Raw genomic sequence first — 26,570 nt, forward strand, 5'->3', positions numbered from 1 at the left:
GCCAGAACCACCGTGGCACCGACATCTCGTCGGTGACCGTGGGACCGTGGCCAGAACCGTGGTACTGTAGTACGGTAGTACCAGAGACGAGATATATGAATAGACCTATCATTGCTGACGTGCTCACGTCCGGGGTTTGGCTGTGCCACTTTTGTCTCCGCACTCCGCATCATGTTCAGCCTGGAACAGCTCCTACATCATCTTTAGCATGGAACAGAACCTACACTATCATTAGCAGGAAACAGACCCCATTTTATCTCGTCGGTGGTTGTTTCCTGCTAAAGATGGTGTAGGTTCTGTTCCATGCTAAAGATAATGTAGAAGCTGTTCCAGGCTAAACGCTAAACATGATGCGGAGACAAAAGTGAGAGAGAGAGAGAGAGAGAGAGAGAGAGAGAGCTGGTTGGTCGTGGTGCGCTCTCTTTCTAATTGACATATTGGTGGGGAAAGATTTGCCCAATGATAGTGGGTGTGTGCGTCAGTGCGTCTGCATGGTCTGCACTGCACCGACGAGACATATCAGATCAGATCAATGGTGCCGTGTCTATAGGTTTATATGGTCCACGATCGAACGATCGGAGCGACACCTGCTGTTCGTTTTGCTTGGAATGCATCCTCTGCATTTGGTGCGGCTTGTCTCGTCGAAGAAAAGTCTTTTGAACGATCTCCATTCGTAGAACGTCACGCGGAAGTGAATCACCGAGATTCGTGCCAGAAAATGCAAGTTTGCGAGTTGCCGCGGTGAGAAAAGTGAGTGTCGTTATTTCGAAAGGTTCTTGAGCCCGGTGAACGTCGTGAAAATTCCACGAGTAGCGCTCACTGGGTGGGCGATTGATTTTCAAAGTGACCGTAGACTGCGAGCGAATGAACGCCTCTGACGCTTCGGTTCGGTTTCGGTACGGGTAGCAACCAGCGTTGCCAGAGTTTAGATCTATTCAAGTACCGTCGAGTAAAAGTTTTGTGAAGCCACGTTAAACAACAACCAAACAAAAAAAAAGAAAAAAAAATAAAGAAAGATAATTAATTAAAACCAAAACAAAAAGAAATAGTGCAAAGGTGTGTACCAGCAAAACCGGGGGAAAAAGCGAGGAGAGTCGACCTTCGCTTTTCATGAAAGAAAGGAGCGAAGGAGGCTATAATACGCGCGTATACGTATAAATACATACCGGTTCGGTTCGGACACTTTCTCTCTCTCTCTCTCTCTCTCTCTCTCTCTCTTTCTCTTTATCTCCTCGAGTCTGTGCTCGGGGTATTCCGCGACTCTCAAAGTATCCGTTACGACACTAGCTAAGGTATTGCCCGGGTAATATCTGAAATGGTGTCGCAAGAAACACGGTTCTACCGGTCACGAAATCGTGCAGTCGGGCATTTGCGTGACCTTGACGTATCCGTTACTCGAGCCACAAATTCCGTGTCGCGTTTCGGTGTGGCTATGAGTCGTTCGCGACAAGATATCCTCCGACTCCGACGCGTACCGAAAAGGTGACATTCCGCATTCCGCGTACGACATCCCCGACGCGACGATGTCCCGATATAAGCGAAAAAAGCTTCGCGGCGGCGTACACGGAATTTTCTCGTCTGTCTACTGTGTACACACGATCAGTGTAACAACACTGACGAGCGAGCGGTCGGCGGTCGGACAGTCGGTCGGTCTTATCGCGTCTCGTAATCGGCTACGCGAGTGCCGCCGGTACGGCATTACACCCGGGTAATGCCCGAGATAAACTTCACAGCTTGATGCGTTCTCGGCAGTTCTCGGTTCGGTAAATGGAAAAAACCGCGAAAACTTGGGACCCGACCGACCTCGGTTCTCGCGTGCACGCGACGCCTTCGAAAGGCGATCTCTGAATTTGGTTCGACTCATTCAAAGTTCACGCGACCAACATTTATGGATCGTGGATCGAAGCGTACTGCAATTCTGGACATGCGGAGAGTGGCGATGGTAAGACATCGCGACGGGTGATGTCCAGTACCACATGTGGATTTCGCGAATTCAAATTCTGAGAAACGCTTTTGACCGGGAATACTAACTTTTCCGCTGCTTGACCACTACAGATGATACCTATTTGTGACGTATAGAATTTTTAACGTAGGCCAGTCGACCCAAAGGACGAGTGGTACTGGTTCTTCTAGAGGTCTCATGGCGATTAATCCAACGTATTATCATCTTTATGGCTGTTCTGTCATGTTTTGAGAATTAACGTATTCACTGCTCTCGCAGGAGTTCGGATCGCCAGTTTTCGCTCCTCCAGTGTCTCTTGTTTCAACAACTCTGTAAGGTAAACACTCGGAATGTTTCTCGTCGAATGCCATGGTGTATTCAACGCGAAATCTGAATAGAACACGATCGCGCTGCTTGGCATTAGAATGGCTAAAGAGAACAATATCGAGTAGAAACTTATAAATGTTGTTACGTTTCAGGAATGTCACGGGACTATGATAGGCGAAGAGGAGGCAACGGTAGTGGTAGCAGCTCTAGTAAATTACGGATGGATACTAATGTATCCCAACCCAGACCGCACGGTGAAAATTCTGGGAAGAGGAGAGAGTTAGATAGCATGATGCGGAAAGCTCGTGAGTCTCAATCAAGTTATTGGAATAAAAAGCTTCTGGAGGTAGAGGAGCGAGACCCGAATCGTTGGAGGCACAGTGGATACAAAGAGTTGTATGTTGGAGGCACAGCAAGCGGAGAACCCAGCAGAGGACATCCTCGCAGTCCAAGAAGTCCTAGACCTAGGAGTCCCCATAGCCCAAGACCGCGCAGTCCGCGAACTAGAAGTCCACGTTCACCCCGCGATAGATCGCATACCAGGGGAAGACCGGCACGAAGTCCAAGTACAGGCAGTACTTGTTCCGATAGATCGTGTAGCGTTTGCTCGCCAAAAGAACGCCGCCGCATTGCCCAACCCTCTCATTCGCGTTCAAGATCGCTCACACCGGTTCGAGCTCGAGCACACCCGAAAGAAATAGTACCGTCGAGTTCCCGAGTAATACCGGCTCGTACTAGACCGCGATCACCTCCTTTACCACGTCCGCGTACACCCCCACCTACGCCGCAACCTCCACCGCGTCACCAAAAGGACTACAAAACTATTAAAGAGAAAGAAGCCAAAGTACGACGCAAAGAAAAGCATCATACTAGAATCCCAGAAGATCCACGTGTCCCAGATCCAATACCATTGGTAAAACATATTTTCGTTGATGTACATAATTACAAATTGTGCTTTTTCTATACTATATACTATATAACAACAACCTGTTCTCACCTTATCTAATAAGTAGACTGCGGATCTTTATGCGAAATCGAAGTAACAATTGTGTAATATGTTCACTTTAAGGTAACATTATCCTCTCAAATTCTTCCGATGCTTTCGTTCGTTATTTCGTTTTTCGTCTATTTTACTTTTCTCACGAAAATACGCGAGATCCGCAGTCTATCAATCAATTCTTTCTAGTTCTACAGAGATTTAGTTTTGTTTCCAATGTACCAACTATTGAACTTGTGCAGATGCGTAAACCTGTAAAGGTAGAAAAAACACATTCAAGCCATGGACAAACTCAGATGATTAGGCCTCCACCCGAATCCTCGGCCAGCGAAGACAGCGACAGCTCTTCTACTACATCGCACGTGGGTCCACCTAGAATGACATTGTCGGAAAGGTACGATTGCTAAATATATATATGTGTATATATTTTTTTTTCTTTGTCAATTAACGAAGAGGAGAACGAGAGGATAATAAAAATGTAATACGATCTTATAGATTCGGCAAAATGGCACAATGGAGCGTAGATCGCCGAGACATGGAGAATATGCGCATCACGAAGGACGGAGAAAATGCTATGAAAGTAGTAATAGAAGGTGAAGAGAGAATTGCAAGATTGGGATATGATTCTCCGCCGCCAGGACACTATCCCGAATCGCTGCTAGCACAAGGACCAAGAGGTCTTGAATGTTGGGACGACGTTCGTGTCAGATATGATTATTACAAAGCAAGAGGATATCTTCGTGACCTTACATTGGACGACTACATAAAGTGGGAAGAATGGTGGTATAAATATCAAGAATGGTTAGAAAGAGAACGTTTTTACGAACAATGGGCCTCTTCGAACCGTCCTAGTGGAAGCCGTAAGAGACGCGGAAGACGTAACAACGCCGCTCACTGAAACCTCGAAATCCGTTGCAAACCATTCTCTCGATTCATAGACATTGTCATCAACAATACATACTGTAATATTTGTTGTGCTTAGAAAGGACTGCAAGTGTGCAAATGCGCTCTATACATACATGAATACATAACTATACGATATACAAACACACACAAACAAACATACTATGTTACATTATATTATTTATATATATATATATATATGTGTATATATATATATATATGTGTATATATATATATATATATAATAAAAAGTATGATTGTGCTGTAAAAACCACGTTCGCGTCGGTTTATAAAGTAAAACTTGATATTCAAAATTTTTGTTTTTTCATTTTGTTCTTTTTTTTTCATATTTCGTATATGCTAAACAGCTAAAAAGCACATGTGAAAGATATTCTCTGTGCTGCCTAAATGTTAAATATTAACTCGAAAAAGATGTATATTTACTTTGTGCTTCATCTTGACGCAACGTTTTTAATCTCAACAAATACCTTAAATTATAAAATTTTGCTTTTTTTATTTAGTAAGAACGTATGTAGAGTGATGAAAAGTCTCTTGATTATACTCGTACGAGGCGATGTAAAGATTATAGTATATAAGGAAACAATATATTGATTCTATGTGAATAAATAGTATAAAGTAACAATACATATACATATATATGTACTTTACTAAACATAGCTTCATAGTATTTTATAATAATATTACTAATTTCATTTAACTTCGAATTCTGAATACTCGAATAATTGTTCTTGATTGGACAGTGTATTTAAAATTATTCAGCGTTACTAAATCAAGTGCCGGTGCAATGAGTTTTAATCACTTATTTTAGTAGAAATTCATTATATATTTGATTTAATATTTCAGAAAGGATCAATTCTTTATCGATTTTGATCACCTGAACAATTAGTAATAAAATGATTGATGTGTAGATGAAAATGTTTATAAATTCATGTACAAGTTGTTAAACAATGCTTTGTATGTGTATGTAAAATAATAAGATATCATTGCACTGATAATCGCATTTCAAGTACGTAAAAAAGGGGGAGATTGATAACTTACATAAGATATGAATTCCATCAAGACGGGGTTAAAGGTTTATCATTAATTAAACGTGTATATAAAGAGGGCACGCATAACTGATGTTTCATCAGTAACGTTTAAAGTTTATAGTGGACACAATTCTACGTGGAACAAAGGTATCATGGCTTCGAAAAAAATTGTTCGAAAAATAGTATCCTCTTCGTTGGCTCCAAAACCTGTTGGGCCGTACAAGTAAGCAGTGTAATACATAAAACGTTATACGTGAATATCTTCAACCATTTAGTATTTATTGTTTACGCGTATTGTTGGCTATTTGGCTATTTTTAATAATGTGCTACAAAAAATTTTACACGAACAGTCAAGCAGTACTCGTAGATCGTACCGTATACTTATCCGGAGTTCTTGGTATTGACATGAAAACTCTGAAACTTGTCGATGGAGGTGCGGTTGCGGAAGCTCGTCAAGCACTCGTAAATATGGGACACATTTTGAAAGAGGCTGGATCAAGTTATGAAAAAGGTTTTGCTTACTTACCGAATATATATTCTGGGAAACAAATTTTTGGTTCATGACTGAATTTGACTTGAAAAATTTCATTTTTTTTACAGTTGTTAAAACAACAGTATTCTTAAACAATATTAATGATTTTACTGGAGTGAATGAAGTTTACAAAGAATGTAAGCATTGAATCTTGTAAAGCAGATCAAATATGGGATAAATATATATTTATCCCATATTGTACAATGTACAATGTACATGATTATTACTTATCATTTTTTTTTCCTTGTAGTTTTCACTCAAAACTTTCCAGCCCGTTCTACGTATCAAGTTGGAAAATTACCTCTGGTTTGAACTAATTACTTAATATTTTCTACAGTAAAATTTGCCAAGTTTAATTATTTAAAATATTACAGGGAGCTCAAGTTGAAATTGAAGCAATTGCTGTTACCGGGGAGGTGGAAACAGTTTAGATGTCGTAAGACATTTATTTTACGAACGTGTTAAATAATTACATATCGTTGTATATGTATAACGTTAAAAAAATGTTTTCTATCACTTGTGTTTTATACTAAATAAATAAATATATGTACATATATACTTACGTAGCATATCGATATATTATATTATATTATTATTATATATATTACAAGTCAGACCTTGGAATTAATGCCTCGTCACGGCCGATTTTCGAAGACTACGTGGCAGGCAGTCCTCGTGCTCGAGCTCCTCTAATCTATTTCCTACATCTATATATTGTCGAAAATTCTATCAAAAAATCGCATGAACAACGTGGAACTCAAGTGCTGCAATCGTTCTCACTGTGAGATTGATAAATGATAAGTATCGTCAAATTAATACTCTTTTTGATCCGTGACAATCTTTCTCATTTCACTGGTAACACGGAACATTGGTCCATGTCCAGGTATTATAAAATCTGCAGTATTTATTACATATGATCTCCATTGTGATTGAATTTTCTGTAATTTCACAGTTCCCAAATCTTTCCATATCGAAGGATTTAAAATATCTTCTTCTTTCTCGAACAGGTCCCCTGCAAGATTTATTGCAACACTCAAATGCAATTATTGTAACATTTTAAATGTGAATCAATTTGAGAGAAAGCAAAACCTGTTATAGCAAAGCAGGTAGATTTTCCAGACACGTTGCTTCGAGCTAGTACCGTGACATCCTCAGCTGTATGTCCTGGAGTGGCTATGACTATAACCGATGGGCAAATTGCATATGCCGAATCTGTATTTAGAATAATTATAGGTGTATTTTTTTATTACACATACGATAAAAGTGAATTATAATTGTCGGTGTACTTGAAACCATTTTATTACCATTTTCAAATTTTGTTTCAAAGAATATTTCTCCTCTATGAACGCAAGTTCCGATCATATGTTCCGCGTTTAGAAAGAGATTATTGTTGCCTATGTGATCCGCATGGCCATGAGTACAAACGACATAATCAATTTCATCGGGAGTAATGTTGTGTTTATTAAGAGCTGAAATAAAACTTTAAATGACTAAATATACGCACCTATTATAATACATATTTAGATGCTACAGAGACCGCACCTTGTATGATTTTGTTTTTGTCCCAAGCTGTCATTGTATCAACAATCACATTTTTCGAGGCTTTTATTAATGTACAAGAACAATTTGCTTTCGTTGCTCCATCTTCAAGTTTTGTAGAATAACCATCGTACAACACATGAACTTCGCACATTTCTGGAATCTAAATAAAGAAATAGAATAATAAACGCGTAAAGACACGAAATTTTGATTTGTTCGAATTTTATTGTTGTTAATAAAATTCAAACTGTTTGACTTCAGTTGAAATATACATATGTAAATAAATATATATTTACAATGTAAATGTAAATAGTTATTTACCTGAAGAAATTTGCAGCCTTCGTCTGACAATAAGAGGTTATACCACACAGAGGTTATACTTTCAATGTTTACATGTACCCAGCCAACCAAAAATCTAAATTTGGTCGACCTCCTGTGCGCGCATATGCCGAGCTAGTGTCGACCGTAGGACCAGAGTTTGGACATGGGCATGAGGTCGGCATCAGGTCGGCACGAATCGGCCGAATGTGCCTTTGTGGCAGCACTGTCGCACTGATGTACCGCATGCCGAATATCGTTTTACAGGTGAAACAAACAATTCCAATGTCGCTTTTGCAAAATTCACATGTTTTTCTATAAGCGAGGGTGAAACTAATATCCTAATCGCGATATGGAGCAACAAAAAATGAGTATACACATTCGGAGCTAATATCCCGTACATTACTACCGGGCCGGTATATAAGAGAAATTGGCGAAACTCGGTCGCTTTAAAAGTTGAATATTCTTCTATTGGCCTCGGGCGTCTAGAAAAATCAGATGGACAGTACTTATCGAGTACTGCCATTCGCGCGGAGATGATAAAATATAAGTGTATTCAATTAGTTGAAATTGAACTGTAAAGAAAATTGTACGGCAATGCAAATTTTAGATTATGTCTCTTGCAATCGATGCAGACAATTTTTATTTCGCATAAAGATCCGCAGTCTAGGAAAAATAACAAATGTGAGAAATAAATAAAATTTGTATTTTTTTTTTCGCCAATTTCTCTTATATACCGGCCCGGTAGTAATGTACGGGATATTAGCTCCGAATGTGTATACTCATTTTTTGTTGCTCCATATCGCGATTAGGATATTAGTTTCACCCTCGCTTATAGAAAAACATGTGAATTTTGCAAAAGCGGCATTGGAATTGTTTGTTTCACCTGTAAAACGATATTCGGCATGCGGTACATCAGTGCGACAGTGCTGCCACAAAGGCACATTCGGTCGATTCGTGCCGACCTGATGCCGACCTCATGCCCATGTCCAAACCCTGGTCCTACGGTCGTCCAAAATTAAGCCAATCGGGACTTGAGCACCTCCGAGCGTAGATTGGACAATGATTTGCCGATCTGTGCCCTAGGCACGGCTTGCCCAAGGCACGCCTGGTTAGCTGGGTATTTATATATGTAAATACATATATTTATATGTACTGGATCAAAACATTCGGTCTTGTTATTTTGATTAATTAAAAGTTGAAGGAGGTAGAACATATGAAATGAAATTGGTAAGTACGATTATCATAATACTTTAGTACATTGATTATGTATAATATATGCGATATAAAATACTTTTAGTAATGCCCGTTGTTATAACCTTAATGTATATAAATATTATTAATCTTTATTGCCAGTATTGTTTATGATAGTCGCTTTTTACAAAAACTTCTTTCTTTGACAGTACTGTTTATCAAGCGAACCGACAAAACCATGTTTGGTATTAAGTTTCAAGGGCATTACATTAATGTTGGACTGCGGCTTGAATATGCAGTCTGTATTACATTTTATGCCGATGCCTTTGGTGCCTAGTTCCAAATTCAATTCTTTATCATCCTGGCTTCCTCGTGATAATCATCAAGACTGGCAGATAGAAGGGGTTTGGATATTTACATGTTTTAACACTAGGTTTACGAACGCGTGGCTATCCTAATTATTAGCCATTTTTTTTTTTATAATATGTACTAAAGAAATAAATTTGTAGAATAATTTATAATCTGAATAATTCTCTCCACGATGATCGATGAATCTGAACAATTCCATTAAAAATATTGGAACACGCGTCATTTCCATGTTTCCCATAAACCTAGTGTTAATTAACAAATATGAGACATCTTTAATAAGATTTGACCATTCAATTTTTAGGAGTTAAAAGAATGTTGCGGCAGAGTATTCGTAGACTCGACCCCAGAATTTTCTCCGCCACTGGAGAAAATCATAGACTTTTCAGAAATTGATGCTATCTTGATATCAAACTATACCTGCATGTTGGCTCTACCATTTATAACAGAGGACACTGGTTTTAAAGGCATTGTATACGCCACAGAACCAACGCTACAAATTGGACGATTTTTCATGGAAGAATTAGTAGAATTTATTGAACAAACACCTAGGGCAACATTAGCTAAACATTGGAAGGAAATGTTACATGTTTTGCCTCCTCCGTTAGCCGATGCTCTTAAACCAAAATCTTGGAAACACGTGTACTCGATGGCAGCAGTTAATAATGCTTTATCGTACATCCAAACAGTTGGATACGATCAGAAATTAGTAAGTAAATAGAACAAAATGATTAGCGGACAGCGGATTTGATGCATTTATGAGAAAAATGAGTAGGTGTAATTTAAAAAAGTAAAGCCATTGGAAAAATTTAAAAATACTGTTACATTATATTCAATCTATTCAACCTATTAAGAAAGAAAATAAACTTCCGCTTCGCTTCAGTTTGTTGCAATTCAGGTATAAAGTTTTTATTTTGCATAAACATCCGCTGTCTAACGATTAGTTTCAGGCAGATCTTAATCGAATCTTTACAGGATATATATGGTGCGTTAACGGTTACCCCCATAAGTTCTGGATACTGTTTGGGTAGTAGCAACTGGTTAATATCCTGCGATCATGAGAAAGTTGCATTTGTAAGCGGGTCGTCAACATTGACAACGCATCCACGACCTATGGAGCAGGCTACGTTAAAACATGCCAACCTATTAATATTGACAGGCTTAACTCAAACGCCTACCGCTAATCCGGATACTATGCTTGGGGAACTTTGTATGACTGTTGGTATGTAACACAAGTCCGATTTCGTAACAGAAGAACGAGTATAGTTAATCATCTTAAAAAGAGGAAAAAAATGTGACAACGTCCACAAATCCTTCTAATGTCTTTTGAATTTTCTATTGGACATATTAAGTTTTGTAATAAAAGCGCATAAGCAATCTGTATTCTTATCGAATACAATGTTTCAGCAATGACGCTGAGAGCCGGCGGGTGCGTACTCATACCCTGTTACCCCTCTGGCGTTGTGTACGATTTATTCGAATGCCTCAGTACCCACCTGGATAAGTCGGGATTTTCACAAGTCCCTCTATTTTTTATATCACCGGTAGCTGAATCTTCTTTGGCATACTCAAACATATTAGCTGAATGGTACGTTTCAGATATCATATCCTATTAAGAATATATCACAGGTGTTTACATGATTTTCTTTAAATTTTATTTCAGGCTGTCGACGAATAAACAAAACAAAGTTTATCTTCCCGAAGAACCATTTCCTCATGCATTCCTTGTTAAAAATGCTAGATTAAAACATTTTACATCGACGTACGCAGAGGGTTTCAGTTCTGATTATAGACAACCTTGCGTTGTCTTCTGTGGCCATCCTAGTCTTAGATTTGGAGATGCGGTTCATTTTGTTCAGTTGTGGAGTAATAATCCACTACATACGATCATTTTTACAGGTATATATATATACATATATATATATATATATGTGTATCTGATACACGTAATATATTACGTGTTTCTGTAATATTATATTATATGAATTATATACAATTAATCAATGATTATCTCAGAACCAGATTTTCCGTATCTGGATGCACTAGCACCATTCCAGCCTTTAGCTATGAAGGCGGTACATTGCCCGATAGACACATCCCTTAATTTTACTCAGGCTAATAAATTAATTAGGGATTTAAAACCAGAACATTTGGTGATACCCGAGTGCTATACGCAACCACCTATAACAGCACCGCATAGGACAGATCTCGTAATCGAACCAGTTGGAGTAAGTTTATGTGTTTCGGTACTACAACTATGTATATTAATATTGATATTTTCTTTATAAATTGTTTCGAGTATTGACTCTTGATCGATACGTGTGTTTAAGGAGAAACCTTTAATTACCTTCAAACGAGGCGAAGTAATTAAATTACCTTTAAAAAGGAAAAAGGGACGAGTATTTATCGAACCTGAATTAGCTGGAAATATAGTTCCAAGTGAAATTCGACCTGGCTTGAGTCTCGCATCTATTACTGGCGAATTGGAAGTTAAAGACAACGTGTACACGATAAAGGTATTTATTAGAGGGGTGCGAAAACTCGAAAATATCGAAAATATCGGGTCGGGTTGAGAATATTAGTCGGGATCGGGACGGGTTCTCGAATATATCGGGATTCCCGAGCATATCGGAGAACCCGACTCGTCTTGACCATCCATCAGGCTCTCGCACAGCTGTAGCGTTTATCAAATATAAATAGGTATACATAGTATGATATAATTAAACAATAAAAAAAAAATAAAAATCGTTTATAGAGTATCGAAGACAGACCAACTGGAAAGCGTAAAGCCTCGTCTGGCTCACCTGCTCCGATCAAGGAGGAGGTTCTAAAAGAAAGGAAACACGAATACGGTAATGTGGACCCGCAAGAATTACTTCAGAAACTCAATCAAGAAGGCATCCAGGGAGCCAAGTTACAGCATAGTCCGACTGCTACCAGTATTCATTTGCAAGACGAAGATACTTTAATTCAAATAGGGGATAACTCGACACATATATTTTGTAATGGTGACCAGAAGATTAGAAGGCGATTAAGAGTTATTATAATGCAGTGCCTGAAACGATTTTAATAGAATAATCAAATGAATAACGCCGAGTAACGAGACTATTTTATATGTGATGTGACATTTTTATTATAATTTATTTTTCTACATCATTGGAATCTTTGAATCTTTATGAACATCTCGTTTAGTAATAAGCAATATGTAGTTCGTTACATTTCGAGTTATTTATGACTACGTCCTGTACATAACAGACATCGTGTGTTATATTGTATAATATCTACAAATCCACATATTAATCATGTGGCAGAGTATTACATGTTTCACTTTATTCGTTACAATGTTTTATGCAATAGCATACATGTAAAACTAAATAGAGATTCTCCCCGAACGAAATGACAACATTCTTTAAAACATGTATCTACCTCATCAGGAAAAACATATACATAACTTAATCGTATGTCCATGCGAGACAGAGAAAACACATTACTCATGGATAAAAGCTTGACTCTCAATGTCATTTTATGACATCATTTTTTTTCATTTAATGTACATACGCAATATATATTATTAGTACAAAACTCTCCGGAACATATAGCTTAATAAAGTGTCTTGTAATTCAATACTATTTTTCAAAAATATGTTGAAATACAAAAGCATAATAAAAAAAAAATTATTTCGCCTGCCTGTCTTTTTTCGAATGACTACTGTAGCTGTAGGTACTAATAATGCAATAAAGATGATGACTGCATTCTTGTGTTTGCTGCATTCTGAACGAGTACAAACTTCGTAATTCGACGTTTCGTGTGTTAATGAACTATGAACGCTTGTGTGAATAATAAATTGTATTGTATCAGTAGTTTTTGATTCATGAAACTTGACAAATCGTAAAAAGTTCATATTGAATTTGAAACGCAAAACTGTACTGCTATTCAGTTCTTATATTCAAGTCAGACAAAAAAGGTTATCACAACTTGTTTGAAGTACGAAAGAAATATATTGCAACTTTCATTTGTTTCCTCTCTCTTTGTTATCGTCGTTGCGAATTGATTGTTCACCGTGTTATCAAGTTTTCGAACGTTAGTATGTATAGCTTTTCGGATGAACACATCGCTTTCTTATAGTTGCATTCAGAGTGCAGCGTTTCTAAACCTAATTACCAGTTGCCAGGCCAATTGCTAAACCGGCTACAAAGGACGTGATGAAAAAATGGAATTCTTTAGGTTTGAAAGTAGTGTCACCAGTAACAGAGTGGTACCAACGTCGTGTACGAGACTCCCCGTTTTTCAACAATTGTTCAGCCTTATCTAACTTTTTATCAACGTATCTCTCGACCTGAAACAATAAACTCTTTTACCAAATAGACTATCTACCACTACGATTTACACGTTATCGCGTAAATGTTTTTTCAGTATTCCATACAAATTTACACAAAAGACTGCCAAATGCCAAATAAATAATAAATTCCATAAGATGAAAATAACAAAATGTAGATAAACTTTATATTGTTTTGTTTATTCTGAGATATAATTTAGGTCTTTTTACAATACTGTAATTTATTTGAAACCGTTGTTTTAGAAAAAGCAGTGCATAAATTTGTATATACACGTTACACATAACAATCAAGTGTTTCCGACATAAAATATACAAAATTTTCTGAATGCATGTGTGCAATTTTTAGAAAGCGTTAGGCTTTAATCGCATATACATCAAACATCATACCACAATTGTTTGTATCGCTTATATATTAAAAATGGAACACTATTCACACTAGTTGCTGAAGATTTAAATAGTCTTATGAATGCAATGGATAAGCATCTTATCTTCTCTATTCGAGCATCAGCAGAAACAAAATTTATAACTAATATACAATGCTGATATAAAAGTAATAAATATACACTGTTTGCTTGTATTTTAATAAAAAATAAAGCATATTTTCATTCAGGATGCTAAACCAATTATGAAACCACCAATGAAACTGGTTGCCACAATTGTATTGATCCTATACCATCTTCCTACCTATAAATAATGTAAATATTTTGTTAGAAAAATTAGTCTGCCAGTCGCAAAAGCAAACGCAATGAAAATGATACTTGTGAATTTACCTTGTCTAATAATTTAGGTCCTTCACCGGTAACTTTTTCTTCCACCTTGTCTGATATTTTCTCAGCCTTCTTCTGGATTTGATCCCAGTTAACTTTTATGTACCCTTGGTGGGCTGCTATTTGCAACATTATAATACCACCGCCGAATGCCAGAGCAGCCATTTTCCCAACTTTCATCGTCATAAAGCCAGTCGCCCTAAATGGAAGTTTCTATCAATATTTTTTTATTATATTTATTCATTTATATATTAGAGCGAAAGATTTCTGTGAGAAATAATGTATTTAATTCATTTATATATAGAAAGTTCTTACCATCCTGACGTTGTGCCAATAATAATCTGTTTGGTAGCAGATGTTTTGCTAACGTCCCCCAAAATTTTCTCAATCATGCTCTTTGCTTCATCAGAAATATTTATCTCCTCTATGTTTGCATCATCTTTGCTTTTCTTAGATACAGTACGACTCATTTTAAGACTGAAAATAGAGTACTAAACTCTTAATACTTTGTATGAAACAAAGGATCAAATAGGAAACTATTTATTCATTCTTTTTATGCATTTTTTTCAATATTCTAATATTGTCACACATTATTCTTTCTGTTACGAGTTACTGTGAAAGGGATAAATCAAAAACGCCATTTTTGCGTCTTTAAATAACAAAGTATCAGGAAGTCATTCTTCGGTTAATTCGTCAGAACGAAAATATATCGATGATTAACATTGCCAAGAATTTACGGTAGTACGGTGTTCTACAGTGTTCTATCACATAAATCTGATATTTGGAGGTCGACGGTCGACTGTTTAAGGCCGAGAAATATGCGCGTCATTCGTCAAACAAGAATAATGGTTTTTCGAAAATAAGTCGAGAAACGAAAATCGGGTACCGTTTTAACAATTTTGTTGCTCTCGACCGTAGGGTATCCTTGTTCAGTTTAGCCATGTTAAAGTTCAGTCGTGTTAAAAAATTATATAATGTCCCATAATAGTTAGTATTTACACGTGTAAAGCTCACCTAATCTTTAAATCACCAAAGTATTTCGATAAAACTAATGGCTTTGTGCTCTCGAACTGTTCTGACAGTTCGAGCAGTGATGCCGAAATCGTGGTACTGTGGTACTAAGCCGTGGTACGAGACCCCCCCACTATGACCTACCGTTGCCCCTACTGGCCTTCTCCAACTCGCTCGCGCGCTACACTCACCAACGTACCTCTCATATCCTCGGAGAGGTACGTTGGCGAGTGTAGCGCGCGAGCGAGTTGGAGAAGGCCAGTAGGGGCAACGGTAGGTCATAGTGGGGGGGTCTCGTACCACGGCTTAGTACCACAGTACCACGATTTCGGCATCACTGAGTTCGAGTTCTCCGTGGTTCTCCGCGGTGTCTTCGAGAAAATCGTTTTCGGGAACATAAAGACGTCGCGTTAACGGAACTACTGCTAAACCGTCGACAAAGAGAGAATGCGATTGTTGTTGGATACTTTCAAAGCAAAATTTCATATTTCTTGCATAAGACTACGAACAACGATGTCGACTATACACATGTATATATATTATACATATGTAATAAACAACTTCTAGCAAAATTGACATCATTCAATTGTTTGGAGCAATTCTATATATGTACAATAGTGACATTTATACATTGTTGTTGATTTTTTTGTATATATAAAGAAACAAATAAAGGTAGAATATGTGCAAGTATTACAAACAATATTTCTTGCGAAATTTACATGATGTTCATATTGTCCATCCACCTCTATATTAATACAGCAATTATATCTAATAATATATGTATAGTCATCCTTTTAAAATCGAAAAGATCTTTATGCAAAATAAAAATGTTCTGCATTTATCGTGGAGAAAGCAGGAATAAAATAAAAATTGATTTCACCCCAACAACATTACAGCAGCGTATTCTGAAATTTTTCGAATCTTTTACTGTTTTATATTTCATCCAGACAATTCCTTCATAAATGCATAAAGATCCGCGCAGTCTGATTATTAATATGGAGGTGAGTGTTGTACTCGATATATTTCTCGCAATTCTTCAGATTTCCTGTTGCCTGTTACACCACTCATCACTCATCTCCATATTGAGATGTTTCAAGTTTCAATTCAGCGTAATGAATTTAAATTTTCGCGCCATTTTGGGACGTGACAGGAAGACTTGTTCTATGCTGCCGGAATTACAAGTCGATGTAAGCGGTTGTAATGGTCTTCCGTCGCGTGATTCGCCATCCTGGTTTAACCTGATCGCCGCTTTTTAAAACTTATCGTCCTAATGAGGTGACGAGTTGTTGAGGGCGCGGACTGAAGAAATCACTCGGATTTTCGTGCAAAGCGGCCTGTTCTGTGTGCAAACATGTGTCCCTCCTGTTTCTAATGAATCTGTTTACCGTGTGTGAAAATGGCCCAGGAGACTGACGATATCAACCTGACTCCTCAAGAATTACAGATACTATCTGAATTAGACAGGTGATCTTGACGTATAAACAAAGCTCTGAATCAAAATACATGCGCTGGTTCTAGAATCTTTCATTCGCCCATTGTGTTTTCATCGTGTACTACTCGGCGTATAACCTAAAAAGCTATTTGACAGAATAGGCGCGCAATTCGATCAGTTTATTTAGACGTGCGTGCAACCTACTGACATCCTTTCCACGCGTCCGATTGTACTACATTCGGTTCTTTTATAGTTGTATTTTTATGATTTTAATCGTTCAACGGTCGTTCCTCCTTCAAGAATGAATGCGTTTACACCAAGATTTCTTTCAGCAAACAGAAAAATAAAAAAATATTTACGAGTGTCAAATGCAGAATGTATTTCGTTGTTTTCTAGCGTGCAAACACACAATGTGTCGCTTAAAATATGTTACGATTACAACAAAAGTAAACGAAACGACAGTTTCGCTTGCGTCTACTCGAATAAATGCATCGACTAATGGACACGCGTGTTCTCTTTTTGTTCGGTGGGAGCACAGTCGGCAGTTTGGATTCTTGAAACTAAATTCACCGGAGCAAACCAAGAAGAAAGCTTTAGTTGTTCGTGCGATCAAATATCTAGAAAGGATGTTGGTTCAAGCGCAAGCTGAAAAGCAACGGAGAAAAGCGGATAGTACGAAAATGAATCTGGACGAGCTAAAAGAAGATGAAGAGGATAAAGGGATCAGTATAGATCCTAAAACATACTGCAAACTAGGACATTTCCATTTACTTTTAGAAGATTATAGTAAAGGTAATTAATCGTTTGTATAAAACATTCAATCATTTAAACATTCAACTTTGGCTATAACGTTCATTCCGACGTATTTTATTTTTCTCTTTTCAGCCATGTCTGCGTATCAGAAATTTTATTCCCTCAAAGGGGATTATTGGAAAGATGCTTCATTTTTATATGGACAAGGCCTGGTCTACTACCATTTCAATGCTTTTCAATGGTGAGTCGCTATAAAAATGTACTTCCTGCTATACAGCGTGCATGATCTTCTGCTTATCTAATATTGTCATTTTAAGTTTCTTTATTATTACATTTATGAAAAAATGTCAGGAAATAGCAGCAACATGCAAAGATCTTGATAATATTAGGTTCCAAATGAAATTATAGACTTTAATCTTTTACTAATATTCTATATCTGTTTGCTGTTTAAAAGAAAACGTAGAATATCAATCGGATAGACCAAGGCTATTTTCACCTTGCAAAAATGAAATAAAAGTAGGTGAGGCGGCAGAGATGTCTCTAAAGAAAAATGTTGTAATCTCTCATGAGAGTCGTTCGCCTTGAAAAGGGGGCGTCGGCTCCTTGGACGGTGTACACACAGGGTTCATCGTTCTGTGTGATCCCCCCTGTATTCTCTATTTTTTTAATTTCGCGCAAAATTCTGTAGGTAATTTTACCCTATGCTACCGGTAAGGTAGAGCGTTGAATGTCGGTAAAGTAGTATAACGGTTACGATGTTGATCGACCAAGCTAGCGGTTAGTACCTAAGCTGGATCATGGATGGCTTTGATTTTCACATTGACCCGCGAAAGTTGCCTACGTGCCGAGCTGCCATGGAGATATGGCGACTAGGAAGGATGTAAAGGGATGGGGATGGGGATGGGGATGGGGGGGGGATAATAGGCCAAATACGCATCTGTTTCAACGACGAAATGGTAATTTAGATTTGCCGCAGAAACGTTAAAATTACGGGAATAGAATATGCCGTACGTACGCGCCAGCTCGGGAAATCAAAATGCCCGTAATTTCGTGAATACGTCAGAATCGAGTCTGTCTAAAATTATAAATAGAGACTATGTACATAATTGTGAGATTGATATTACGAGGGCATGAGAAGCTCCTTCGTGGGTATTTTCGCAATTGCGCGTCGTTAAAGTCATCTATCTCTGTGACGAATATCGATCATAACGCGTCTCAACTGCCTTAATAAAGCTGTTCAGGAAATCTAATTTAACCGTAACCATCGACGTCAGTGATGTACAGATGGGCTTGAATTTCGTTATGCGCGATCCTATGCGAATACATAATATGACGCACGGCGAGATGGAGAAATTCGAAAATCGGACCGTTCTCCGATTAACTCTTTATTAGCTGCTTCGAAATAGCCGGGAATATCACGGTTCCGTCGAATATCACATAATGCGGTTACGTTCGTCATTCTGTATTAGCGTCGTGTCAGTGACCAGGTCAAATGTTCGGTACTCGTATTCTAACAATATCTTCGCGTCGCGGAGACGTGCCTCGTAAAATAGATTAATTAAATTTTGGACAGGAGCTGATTCGAATTGGAAATGAATCTCTCAATTTTTTCCATTTCGTGTTCTATTCTAGTTCTCTCGAATGGAAATGATCCTCGAACTATGTATATTAATAAAATGATTGACCCTCTTAGGACATCTTATCTATGTATTTCACCAAAATATGTACATATAAATAAGTAGTACTTTGCTAGAATATCATTCACTCTGGTAGAATATCGTTGCTGCTTTGTAACAATGACTTGGTTTAGTCTGATCGGATATCGAGAAGTCTTGTTCAAGGAACGAGATAGATTTTTGCTTGCATTATCGGTTACCTACCTTTATTCCACAATGCGATTTGATGCAAGCACATTACCGACGTTGTTACCGTTGACTTGACGTTTCCTGTCAGGCAATCGGCATTGTAGACGGTCAGGAGTGGGAATATCGATTTCCTGTTCAACCCTCCTTAACTTGGATGGAGCAAGATTCCCATGGAACGAATCTCGCAGGAAATACTATACTTCTTTTCGGTCTTTCGACATTCGTTACAATTCGTTCGTTATGTTCCAAAAACGTTATCAATTTCGTTAATTACCGTCTTCTCGCGTTATCTCCCCATAGAAAAATTGTCGCGAGACATTGACGAACTAAATTAGTCAGGTACAAGTACAAACTTCAAAGAGACATACATAATTAGACTGCGGATTTGTTGCATTTCTAACAAGATCGAGTTGCTGAAATTTAGAAGAGTAGGAAGATTAAACAAACTTCAGAATGTCAACATTTTATTTTCAATGTATTAAAACGATTCTACTGTTCGCAATTGATGCAACACATTTTTATTTTACATGAAGATCCGCTGTCTACATACGTACATACAAGTCAAGTTCAAACTGATATTTTACGTTCGAATACTTTATTGGATAATTAATTTCGAAGTTCAGAAAACATGCGCCTACTAAAAAAGATATTGTAATGTTTCATGGCCGAATAATTTTGTCTAGAGCTTCGAAGCCACGCAATCCAAGTGACGTATATTCAAGGCTGCCCTAAGTGTTTTATGTTTCGTACGTGTATAGGTAATGTTGGTAACTTCGAAACGCTAAATTAGCAAGAGTAATCTAAAGGCTATAAAAGCGTTGACGCTGTTCAGTTGTTTCGCTATTTATAAGGTAGAATTATATTGTATTGGCGTTGAATGTGCTTCGTCTTTATTTAGTTTATACGCGATCTAAATCGCGTAAATTTATCGAGCGGATGAAATTGAATGGAAGATCGTCCCGTTGCGGATACGCGAGAGGCTAGGCGGTTTCCTTCGATATATGTATGTATTAGGTTTCAGAGCGTCCGTGCAGGTGCGCTTACTAGGAAGTACGTATGTATGTAACAGCAATTATTCGATATGGGCTTCTCGAGAGAAAAGACAGGATTACGTACGTATACACTGGCTTGCTATCTTGTCGTTGATCATCTCTCGAGTTCGCGATTGCGAAAAGAGAATTCGCATAAACGTTAAAAAGTAATTTCTAGTTACCCTTCCTAATTTTTTTCAGCTGCCATCGAGTGTTGTATGGTCGAAAAATGATTTCATTAGGTAGTTATAGTCTTGCACGAAGATCTATAAATTATGTATGTACATATATGTATATGTATAAACAGGGAAAAATGTTTTTCAAGCATCAAAAATTCGAAACGCTAAAGAATATTTGATTTATGTATGTAGTCGGCAGAAACAGTTCCTATTTAAGCCAAGCCCTCGTGAAAGTTTCCCGATTTTTCGAGGCTCTGTGGTTGGAAGCCCGATTGAAATTGGGCACATTAATTGAGTTCGGCGTGATAAGTTATTCCATTGTAGCGTACGGCAAATGCTCCGCGAATGCGATAATTACGAGAATGGAGCTACGGTTCGTTGATAACATTAACTCGAAAGGGAAAATGGATCAGCGCATATGCCACACTCCGACGCGCGCGACGTATCGACAGTGAAATGAACATTATTGTTCCAGTACTGTCAAGTTGTATTTACGTATTTGTTTACTCGTCGACTCGTCGGGCGTGGTAATCGAATCAAACATTCTATTGTAGAATATCAATGCTTCGCGTACACTTAACTATAGCTGTACTGATTTTGAGTTTTCAGAAGTGTTTTATGAGCCCTTCGGCTCATAATGAGACGTTGAGATACACTGCGGGCGTCGGGCGTCGGGCGTCGGGCGTCGGGCGTTTAGCAAACGAGGGCGTTCGAAGCGCAAAAGGATTATGTTTCAATTCGCGGAACTGTTAACGCGAAAATGAGTTTCGCGTCGTGGAACAGCAAAGCTGTTGGAGGAGGTGGTGGTCGATTGATACATACATTTTGTTTTTCGAGTCCCTTGCCTTGCCGCTTGTCCACGGGGAGGGACGCTGCGGCATGGCAACCCCTTCTTTACGGTCAGCGAACCTTTTTTTCGCCAACTTTTCACCCCCATGGGCCACGGATCCGTTCTATGGAGACGAAATCTCCCCGAGGGTGATTCACGTGACGCGGGTGACTCGTCAGTTTGTAATCTCTCGAACTTGCGCGCGGCCCGCGCGGTGTATGTGTCGCGTCTATTGTATCGGTGCCTGCAATATTTATAGCGGGCCACGGTATTATGCAGTCGCCCGGCATTCTGTACGCACCGCTGTTCTGCAATATCGATCATCTCGGTATTTCGATATGTACCGGCTAGCTAAGCAGCCGTGTACTAATATCTTAGCTTAGCGGGAATCAAATGACCCATTGTGGCCAACGCCGATCTTCCGCATTTACGCGCCCCGATTCCGATCTGATTTTCACGCATCGATCGAAACAACCGTTGCTGACGTTCGCACGGTTTTCCCCATTCAGGTTTCGCCACTTCCGGCTTTCCTGTAAAGCTCACTTCGTTAGCACATTCGTAACTAGCATCATAGATGCGTGACAAATTATTTTAGTGTGAGACATATGCAACAAGAAAAATCTTGTACTCATTAATAGTTACATCATTTACTTGTTCGTATGTAACAAGTTCATTCAGGGGTCATAATATGTATCGCGAGTCCTTGGATTAACCTCCTTCACCGTAAATGCTACACTACACGACGGTAACGAAAATCTATAGGCCCTCTTAAGAAAGGGATTACATACAAAGTTTGTGTAAAAAATATTGGTCAGTGCGTGTATACAATGTAGAAGACGCCGCGCCGCTGTAATAGATTCATGTAAACGCATCCTTCTATTTGCTGCTCGTAGGAATTTATAAAAGACGTTCGAACTTATACATACGTGGTTTTTGTTTGGAGTTTATAAATGATTCATCATTATTGATCAATATTAATACCGGCGGTTTAGAGAATGTTCGTTTCCCACGTGGTTAGAAACAAAGTAAACGGTAATTCTTTGTCGGATTTTTGTACGACGCGTCTACGAGGGAAGAATTGTTACGATTCCCGCTCCGATGCCTGACTATACGTGGCCGAACACGTGCGTAGAAGGAGAAGCAGTAAAATCGATCGTCTGCAACGCATCTCTATGCGTTGCACGTGACTCAACGGCACTCTTCCATGGCGGACAAATGTCCCGGCGCGGCAGTCCCGGCTGCTGCTAGTGCTGCTTCGACGAGCGTCCGCTCGCGCTCGGCGCGGCAGCCTAAACGCGGCCCTGGAAATGGAAACCGACCAATTGTTTCGGTCGACTCCCTCGAAACAGTCCTGTCACCGAGTTATTAATCTAGCAACTTTCCTCGGAATTAATCTATTAATATTATCCCTGATTTTCTTCAACATTCATTGATTTTTATTTCGCTTAATCCGGCCTAAAATCTAGTCGGACGAAAAGCAAATAGAGTTGAACCTTCTACTATTCATAATGCAACTCGCGTTTCTTTACTATGCTTACCTAGATCACAAGATTTGTTGCAGAATATATGTATATATGTATACAATATCTTTATACAGCAAATTCTGCTGAGGTCATAGGGGACTCCGATATAGTATCATCGTAGGATATTTTTTGACTCTACAGATGTTATCATAATCATAATTCTCTGGGGATTTAGACCTTCTGATCATCCTTAGAAACTATCCTGAAATTGTAGGAAGTAGACAGTAGACAGTAGACAGTAGACAGTATAATAATACATACAATAGAATAATATGTACATAGTTGTATGGTACAGTGCACAGGCGTCATTTCTAAGAAATCAGCTTCAAAAAAAATATACAGGTCGTTTAAACGCTACCACAAAGTGCAACGACAAATAATGATCGTGTGCTGCTTAAAATCGTGAATACATTGTATGGAATCGTAACGTCGGATCACCGAATCGGTCTGGCCACCCTGTAGCTCGCAGCGCGGTGCGGTGCCTTCGTCGCCTCGGGGAACACCGTGCCGCGCCGTGCCGCGCCGTGCCGCGCCGGGGCTCGGTTAAAAAATGACGGAGAGGGAATGCACGGGCGTAAAATTCAGAGACGACACGGGCCAATTAATTAGAATACTTATCTCCCTGCTGGAAGCCGTGTATTCGAAGGCCGGGGAATTAAACCAAGGAAGTGGTCCCTTAGCAGTCGGCGGTTCGCATTCATTCGCCTTTATCGGGGGCCGGCTGTAACGCTCTTCGGGTAGGCACCTTGCACACGTGAGACTTTTCATGAGCCCCGACGCACGTGTACGTTGTCGCTCGAACGATAAGGAGTTGCACTCGCACGGGTTGCACCCTGCCGCTCTCTCAGCTCCGCTCCACTCCGCTTTTCTCCGATCCGCTCCGATCCGCGGGTACGTGTACGTGCGCGCAAGCTGCATGCAAGCTCTGACCCAGATCGCACGATCGATATTCCCTGGCCCACATACGCTTCCTGAGATTAATATTTTTTCCACGCAAGCCCAGCGACGATGATTGATCCTTCGCTCCCTTTCTCCTTCCCCTTCCCCTTCCCCTTCCGAAGTTTACTCCGCGATGCACGCAGCACCCACCAGCCCCTTCCGCTCGAAACCTCTTCAGGGCGCTGCATCACGGCCACCCGTCGATCGGCGGATCCCCGGGAAGAGGGGGTCAAAAATGCCCTTGAACCGAATTAAACCACCAATGAAGAACCGCTCGATTCCTAAGACAAAAAAAACGTGCTGCCAGTTTCAATGTTTCAACCCCGCGTTTCGACATGAAACTGTTGTTGCTGAAAAGGTCGCTTTGAGTGGCTCATGGCTAGACTGCGGATCTTTATGCATATTGTATAGCGTGCGCACGTGTTTAGAAACACACTACATATACTGTGCATACATATATCGCGTCACGCGAGAACGAGTAATACGATGCTAATAATAGAAAAAAAAAAGAATTGGGAAAGTTGTAATCTTTTGCTTCGGTTGCACTAGTGTGAGTCTCACCGATACAAGACCCAGTGTCGCTTGATTAAGGCTTGTCTCTTCCAGTTTACCTTACCCTTTCTACGGTGCCATTCGCGGCCATTCCCTCATTTCCCGACGGCGAGCATCCCCACGCTTCCGCCACAGCCCGGTCACGCGTCACGCGACGCGTACTCCCCTCAATTTCCCCCGGTTTGGTGACACCGACTCGACCCTTCGGTGGCTCGGTCGTCGAGCGTGTTTATCGCTTGACCGGGCCCAAAGGGGGATCCCGCAGTGGTGGGGATAAAGTTGTGACAGTTACGGTAGAGATCTTGCCGACAGTTATACGAAGAGAATACTGTATAACGAAGTCAGAGTTCGAACAGGAGTAAATCAAGGATGAAATTAGGTTTCCCAAAGATTCTGGGATCCTTGAACCGAGTAGAAAACAGGAAGCCGGATATATCTGTGTCTCGCTTGCGATATGAGATGACGTCGGACACTTGGCAGCTTGTATATCCAGGTATATGTATACTATGGTATGACATAGTATGGTTAGGTGGTTGGCAGAGAGTCCGCCAACCACGGCTAAGCCGTGAAAGGGTTCGGGCTGGCACCGGATGCCGGTTAGTCCCGTGTTCTCAGGCGTCCCTCTCGAGATTCCGACCCCGAAGGCGGATCGTGTCGCTGCACCCGGCAAGAGGGCCGGCCGGCGGCCCTGCGAATGCGTCAGGTGGATTGTGCAACGATCGGGGCCGCACTTGCGGGCGCGCAGTGCTCTCCCGGTGCACTGGTGTATGCAAGCGAGCGTGTTACCATAGGAGCCGCGGTGGGACAACGAGGACAACAACGTCGACAGCGAGACCGGCAGGGAGTCGTCTCTCGGTATTACTTCGCGGATCGTTCGGCGAGGTCATGGTCAGCCGGCGTGCTGAAACCGAGAGTCAACAAACTCTGCCAGCGAACTACCAAGCGGAGCCAGCCAGGCTAACCAACAGAGCGCCGCGCCGCGCGATTATCTGACCGGACAGTTAACCAGCCCCGCCAAACTTAACCCTCTATCCGAGCCTCGGGTCCTTCAAGAACCCACCCACTCCTGGTGGATCCTTTCTGCTCCCTTTTCTCTCTCTCTCTCTCTCTCTCTCTCTCTCTCTCACCCTGAACTCCCTTTCTTTCTTTATCCCAGACGTTTCTTCCGGTTTTCTCGTCCTCGATGGATTTATCTCCGACGCGGTACTTCCTTGTTGCTAACGTTGAAATTCATTGATCCTTCAACAGCAACTTAAGGGGATAGTCACGTTTCGCAGGATTGCATGTTTCTCATTTCTCGATAATGCATGCGATGGGGTTTTCCAGTCGTCAAAAGCGCTAGATAAAAGATCAATCCAAAAATCCTATTTTTATGTTTACGAGAGGCGTAATTTGCATTATTCGGCAGCATGTAGCTGTCGCAGCTTTATAAAAATAGCCGAATACTGCAAAGTACGCCTCGTAAACGTAAAAGTAGGACTTTTGAGGGCGATCGCGGCCTACATTGATTGTTTATCTAGCGCTTACGACTACTGAAAAACTCCATCTTTGCATTTTCGAGAAATGAGAAGGCGCGTCCCGCACCCTTGCAATCCTGGAAAAACGAGTCTACCCCCTTAAATTGTTAAGAGATTTAAGATTCCTCTCTGTACAGAGGAGTTATTGAAAATCCTATTAATAGGCTTCCGGTAGGTAGGTATTCAATTAGTAAAGTGTTAGCGTCTATGTGTATACTCACTTTTGATTAATTTATGTATGTCTACCGAATACGTAAACCTTTCTCCTCTTCCATATGTATACAGTCTTCGAGAAGATCAATGTTGATGAAAATGTAGATTTTGAACGTTAAACTCTCCTGAACAGAGTGACCTAGTTCAAACTGTGTAGATATGCTCAAACTGCCATTAAAACGAAACGACGGGACGCGACGCGACGCGACGCGACGTCTGAAATGCAGCAAACCGAGGCCAGTATTTCTAAAAATAATATTTCAGAAAATGATTAAAGTGCATCACACGGTACAACGCGTTTCTGAAATTCCAAATACATATTACAGTAAATGTTCTATAAACGCGAAAATCTTTCAACGATAAACGCGAAAAAAATATCCCCTCCAAACTAATACACTGACTCGGCTCGGTATATCGGTGTGAACCACTACAAACGCGACGCGGAGAGTCGCAGTC

The 26,570-nt window shown here is 39.9% G+C and overlaps 6 protein-coding genes across 14 annotated transcripts in view; 4 read left to right on the plus strand and 2 right to left on the minus strand.

Annotated features, from left to right (window-relative positions):
• The first annotated feature begins 591 nt into the window (after positions 1 to 591).
• Positions 592 to 4,390, plus strand: LOC143209754 (uncharacterized). 6 transcript variants are annotated; one of them, XM_076425850.1, is made up of 5 exons: positions 592 to 750; positions 2,094 to 2,279; positions 2,422 to 3,182; positions 3,509 to 3,660; positions 3,762 to 4,390. In XM_076425850.1, the coding sequence occupies exons 3-5, from the start codon at positions 2,424 to 2,426 to the stop codon at positions 4,162 to 4,164; spliced, it is 1,314 nt and encodes a 437-aa protein (XP_076281965.1). In that variant the 5' UTR covers positions 592 to 750; positions 2,094 to 2,279; positions 2,422 to 2,423; the 3' UTR covers positions 4,165 to 4,390. The 6 variants fall into 6 exon arrangements, with proteins under 6 accessions (XP_076281965.1, XP_076281968.1, XP_076281969.1 ...); XM_076425853.1 differs by having other exon boundaries at positions 593 to 2,279; positions 2,422 to 2,574; positions 2,677 to 3,182; XM_076425854.1 differs by having other exon boundaries at positions 593 to 2,279; positions 2,422 to 2,574; positions 2,683 to 3,182.
• Positions 4,391 to 4,543: 153 nt separating this feature from the next.
• Uk114 (reactive intermediate imine deaminase A homolog UK114) lies at positions 4,544 to 6,319 on the plus strand. The gene is made up of 5 exons (XM_076425861.1): positions 4,544 to 5,441; positions 5,569 to 5,729; positions 5,819 to 5,887; positions 6,001 to 6,056; positions 6,125 to 6,319. The coding sequence occupies exons 1-5, from the start codon at positions 5,371 to 5,373 to the stop codon at positions 6,179 to 6,181; spliced, it is 414 nt and encodes a 137-aa protein (XP_076281976.1). The 5' UTR covers positions 4,544 to 5,370; the 3' UTR covers positions 6,182 to 6,319.
• A 243-nt stretch (positions 6,320 to 6,562) lies between these two features.
• LOC143209756 (metallo-beta-lactamase domain-containing protein 1) lies at positions 6,563 to 9,052 on the minus strand. The gene is made up of 6 exons (XM_076425859.1): positions 8,728 to 9,052; positions 7,611 to 7,684; positions 7,293 to 7,452; positions 7,055 to 7,219; positions 6,840 to 6,962; positions 6,563 to 6,762 (listed from the first exon to the last, which is right to left on the minus strand). The coding sequence occupies exons 3-6, from the start codon at positions 7,441 to 7,443 to the stop codon at positions 6,563 to 6,565; spliced, it is 639 nt and encodes a 212-aa protein (XP_076281974.1). The 5' UTR covers positions 7,444 to 7,452; positions 7,611 to 7,684; positions 8,728 to 9,052.
• Ints9 (integrator complex subunit 9) lies at positions 7,211 to 12,898 on the plus strand. Its single transcript, XM_076425848.1, has 10 exons — positions 7,211 to 7,684; positions 8,728 to 8,837; positions 9,011 to 9,205; positions 9,472 to 9,876; positions 10,143 to 10,389; positions 10,575 to 10,755; positions 10,831 to 11,066; positions 11,184 to 11,395; positions 11,498 to 11,683; positions 11,923 to 12,898. Exons 2-10 carry the CDS (start codon positions 8,829 to 8,831, stop codon positions 12,235 to 12,237), a joined length of 1,986 nt encoding a protein of 661 aa, XP_076281963.1. The 5' UTR covers positions 7,211 to 7,684; positions 8,728 to 8,828; the 3' UTR covers positions 12,238 to 12,898.
• On the minus strand, positions 12,276 to 15,782 carry LOC143209755 (FUN14 domain-containing protein 1). 3 transcript variants are annotated; one of them, XM_076425856.1, is made up of 5 exons: positions 15,622 to 15,782; positions 15,285 to 15,350; positions 14,586 to 14,747; positions 14,274 to 14,469; positions 12,276 to 13,503 (listed from the first exon to the last, which is right to left on the minus strand). In XM_076425856.1, exons 1-5 carry the CDS (start codon positions 15,765 to 15,767, stop codon positions 13,321 to 13,323), a joined length of 753 nt encoding a protein of 250 aa, XP_076281971.1. In that variant the 5' UTR covers positions 15,768 to 15,782; the 3' UTR covers positions 12,276 to 13,320. The 3 variants fall into 3 exon arrangements, with proteins under 3 accessions (XP_076281971.1, XP_076281973.1, XP_076281972.1); XM_076425857.1 differs by lacking the exon at positions 12,276 to 13,503 and adding an exon at positions 13,512 to 14,187; XM_076425858.1 differs by lacking the exon at positions 15,622 to 15,782 and having other exon boundaries at positions 15,157 to 15,297.
• A 678-nt stretch (positions 15,783 to 16,460) lies between these two features.
• Utx (Utx histone demethylase) overlaps positions 16,461 to 26,570 on the plus strand; it is a 111,466-nt gene continuing 101,356 nt past the window's right edge. For both annotated transcript variants that reach the window (XM_076425844.1, XM_076425846.1), the window contains exons 1-3: positions 16,461 to 16,745; positions 17,252 to 17,505; positions 17,599 to 17,707. In XM_076425844.1, the coding sequence (XP_076281959.1) occupies positions 16,678 to 16,745; positions 17,252 to 17,505; positions 17,599 to 17,707 (431 nt within the window). In that variant the 5' untranslated portion in view covers positions 16,461 to 16,677. The remainder of the gene's footprint in view (positions 16,746 to 17,251; positions 17,506 to 17,598; positions 17,708 to 26,570) is intronic.

The sequence above is a fragment of the Lasioglossum baleicum genome, chromosome 6 (assembly GCF_051020765.1).
Source record: "Lasioglossum baleicum chromosome 6, iyLasBale1, whole genome shotgun sequence".
Taxonomy (NCBI): domain Eukaryota; kingdom Metazoa; phylum Arthropoda; class Insecta; order Hymenoptera; family Halictidae; genus Lasioglossum; species Lasioglossum baleicum.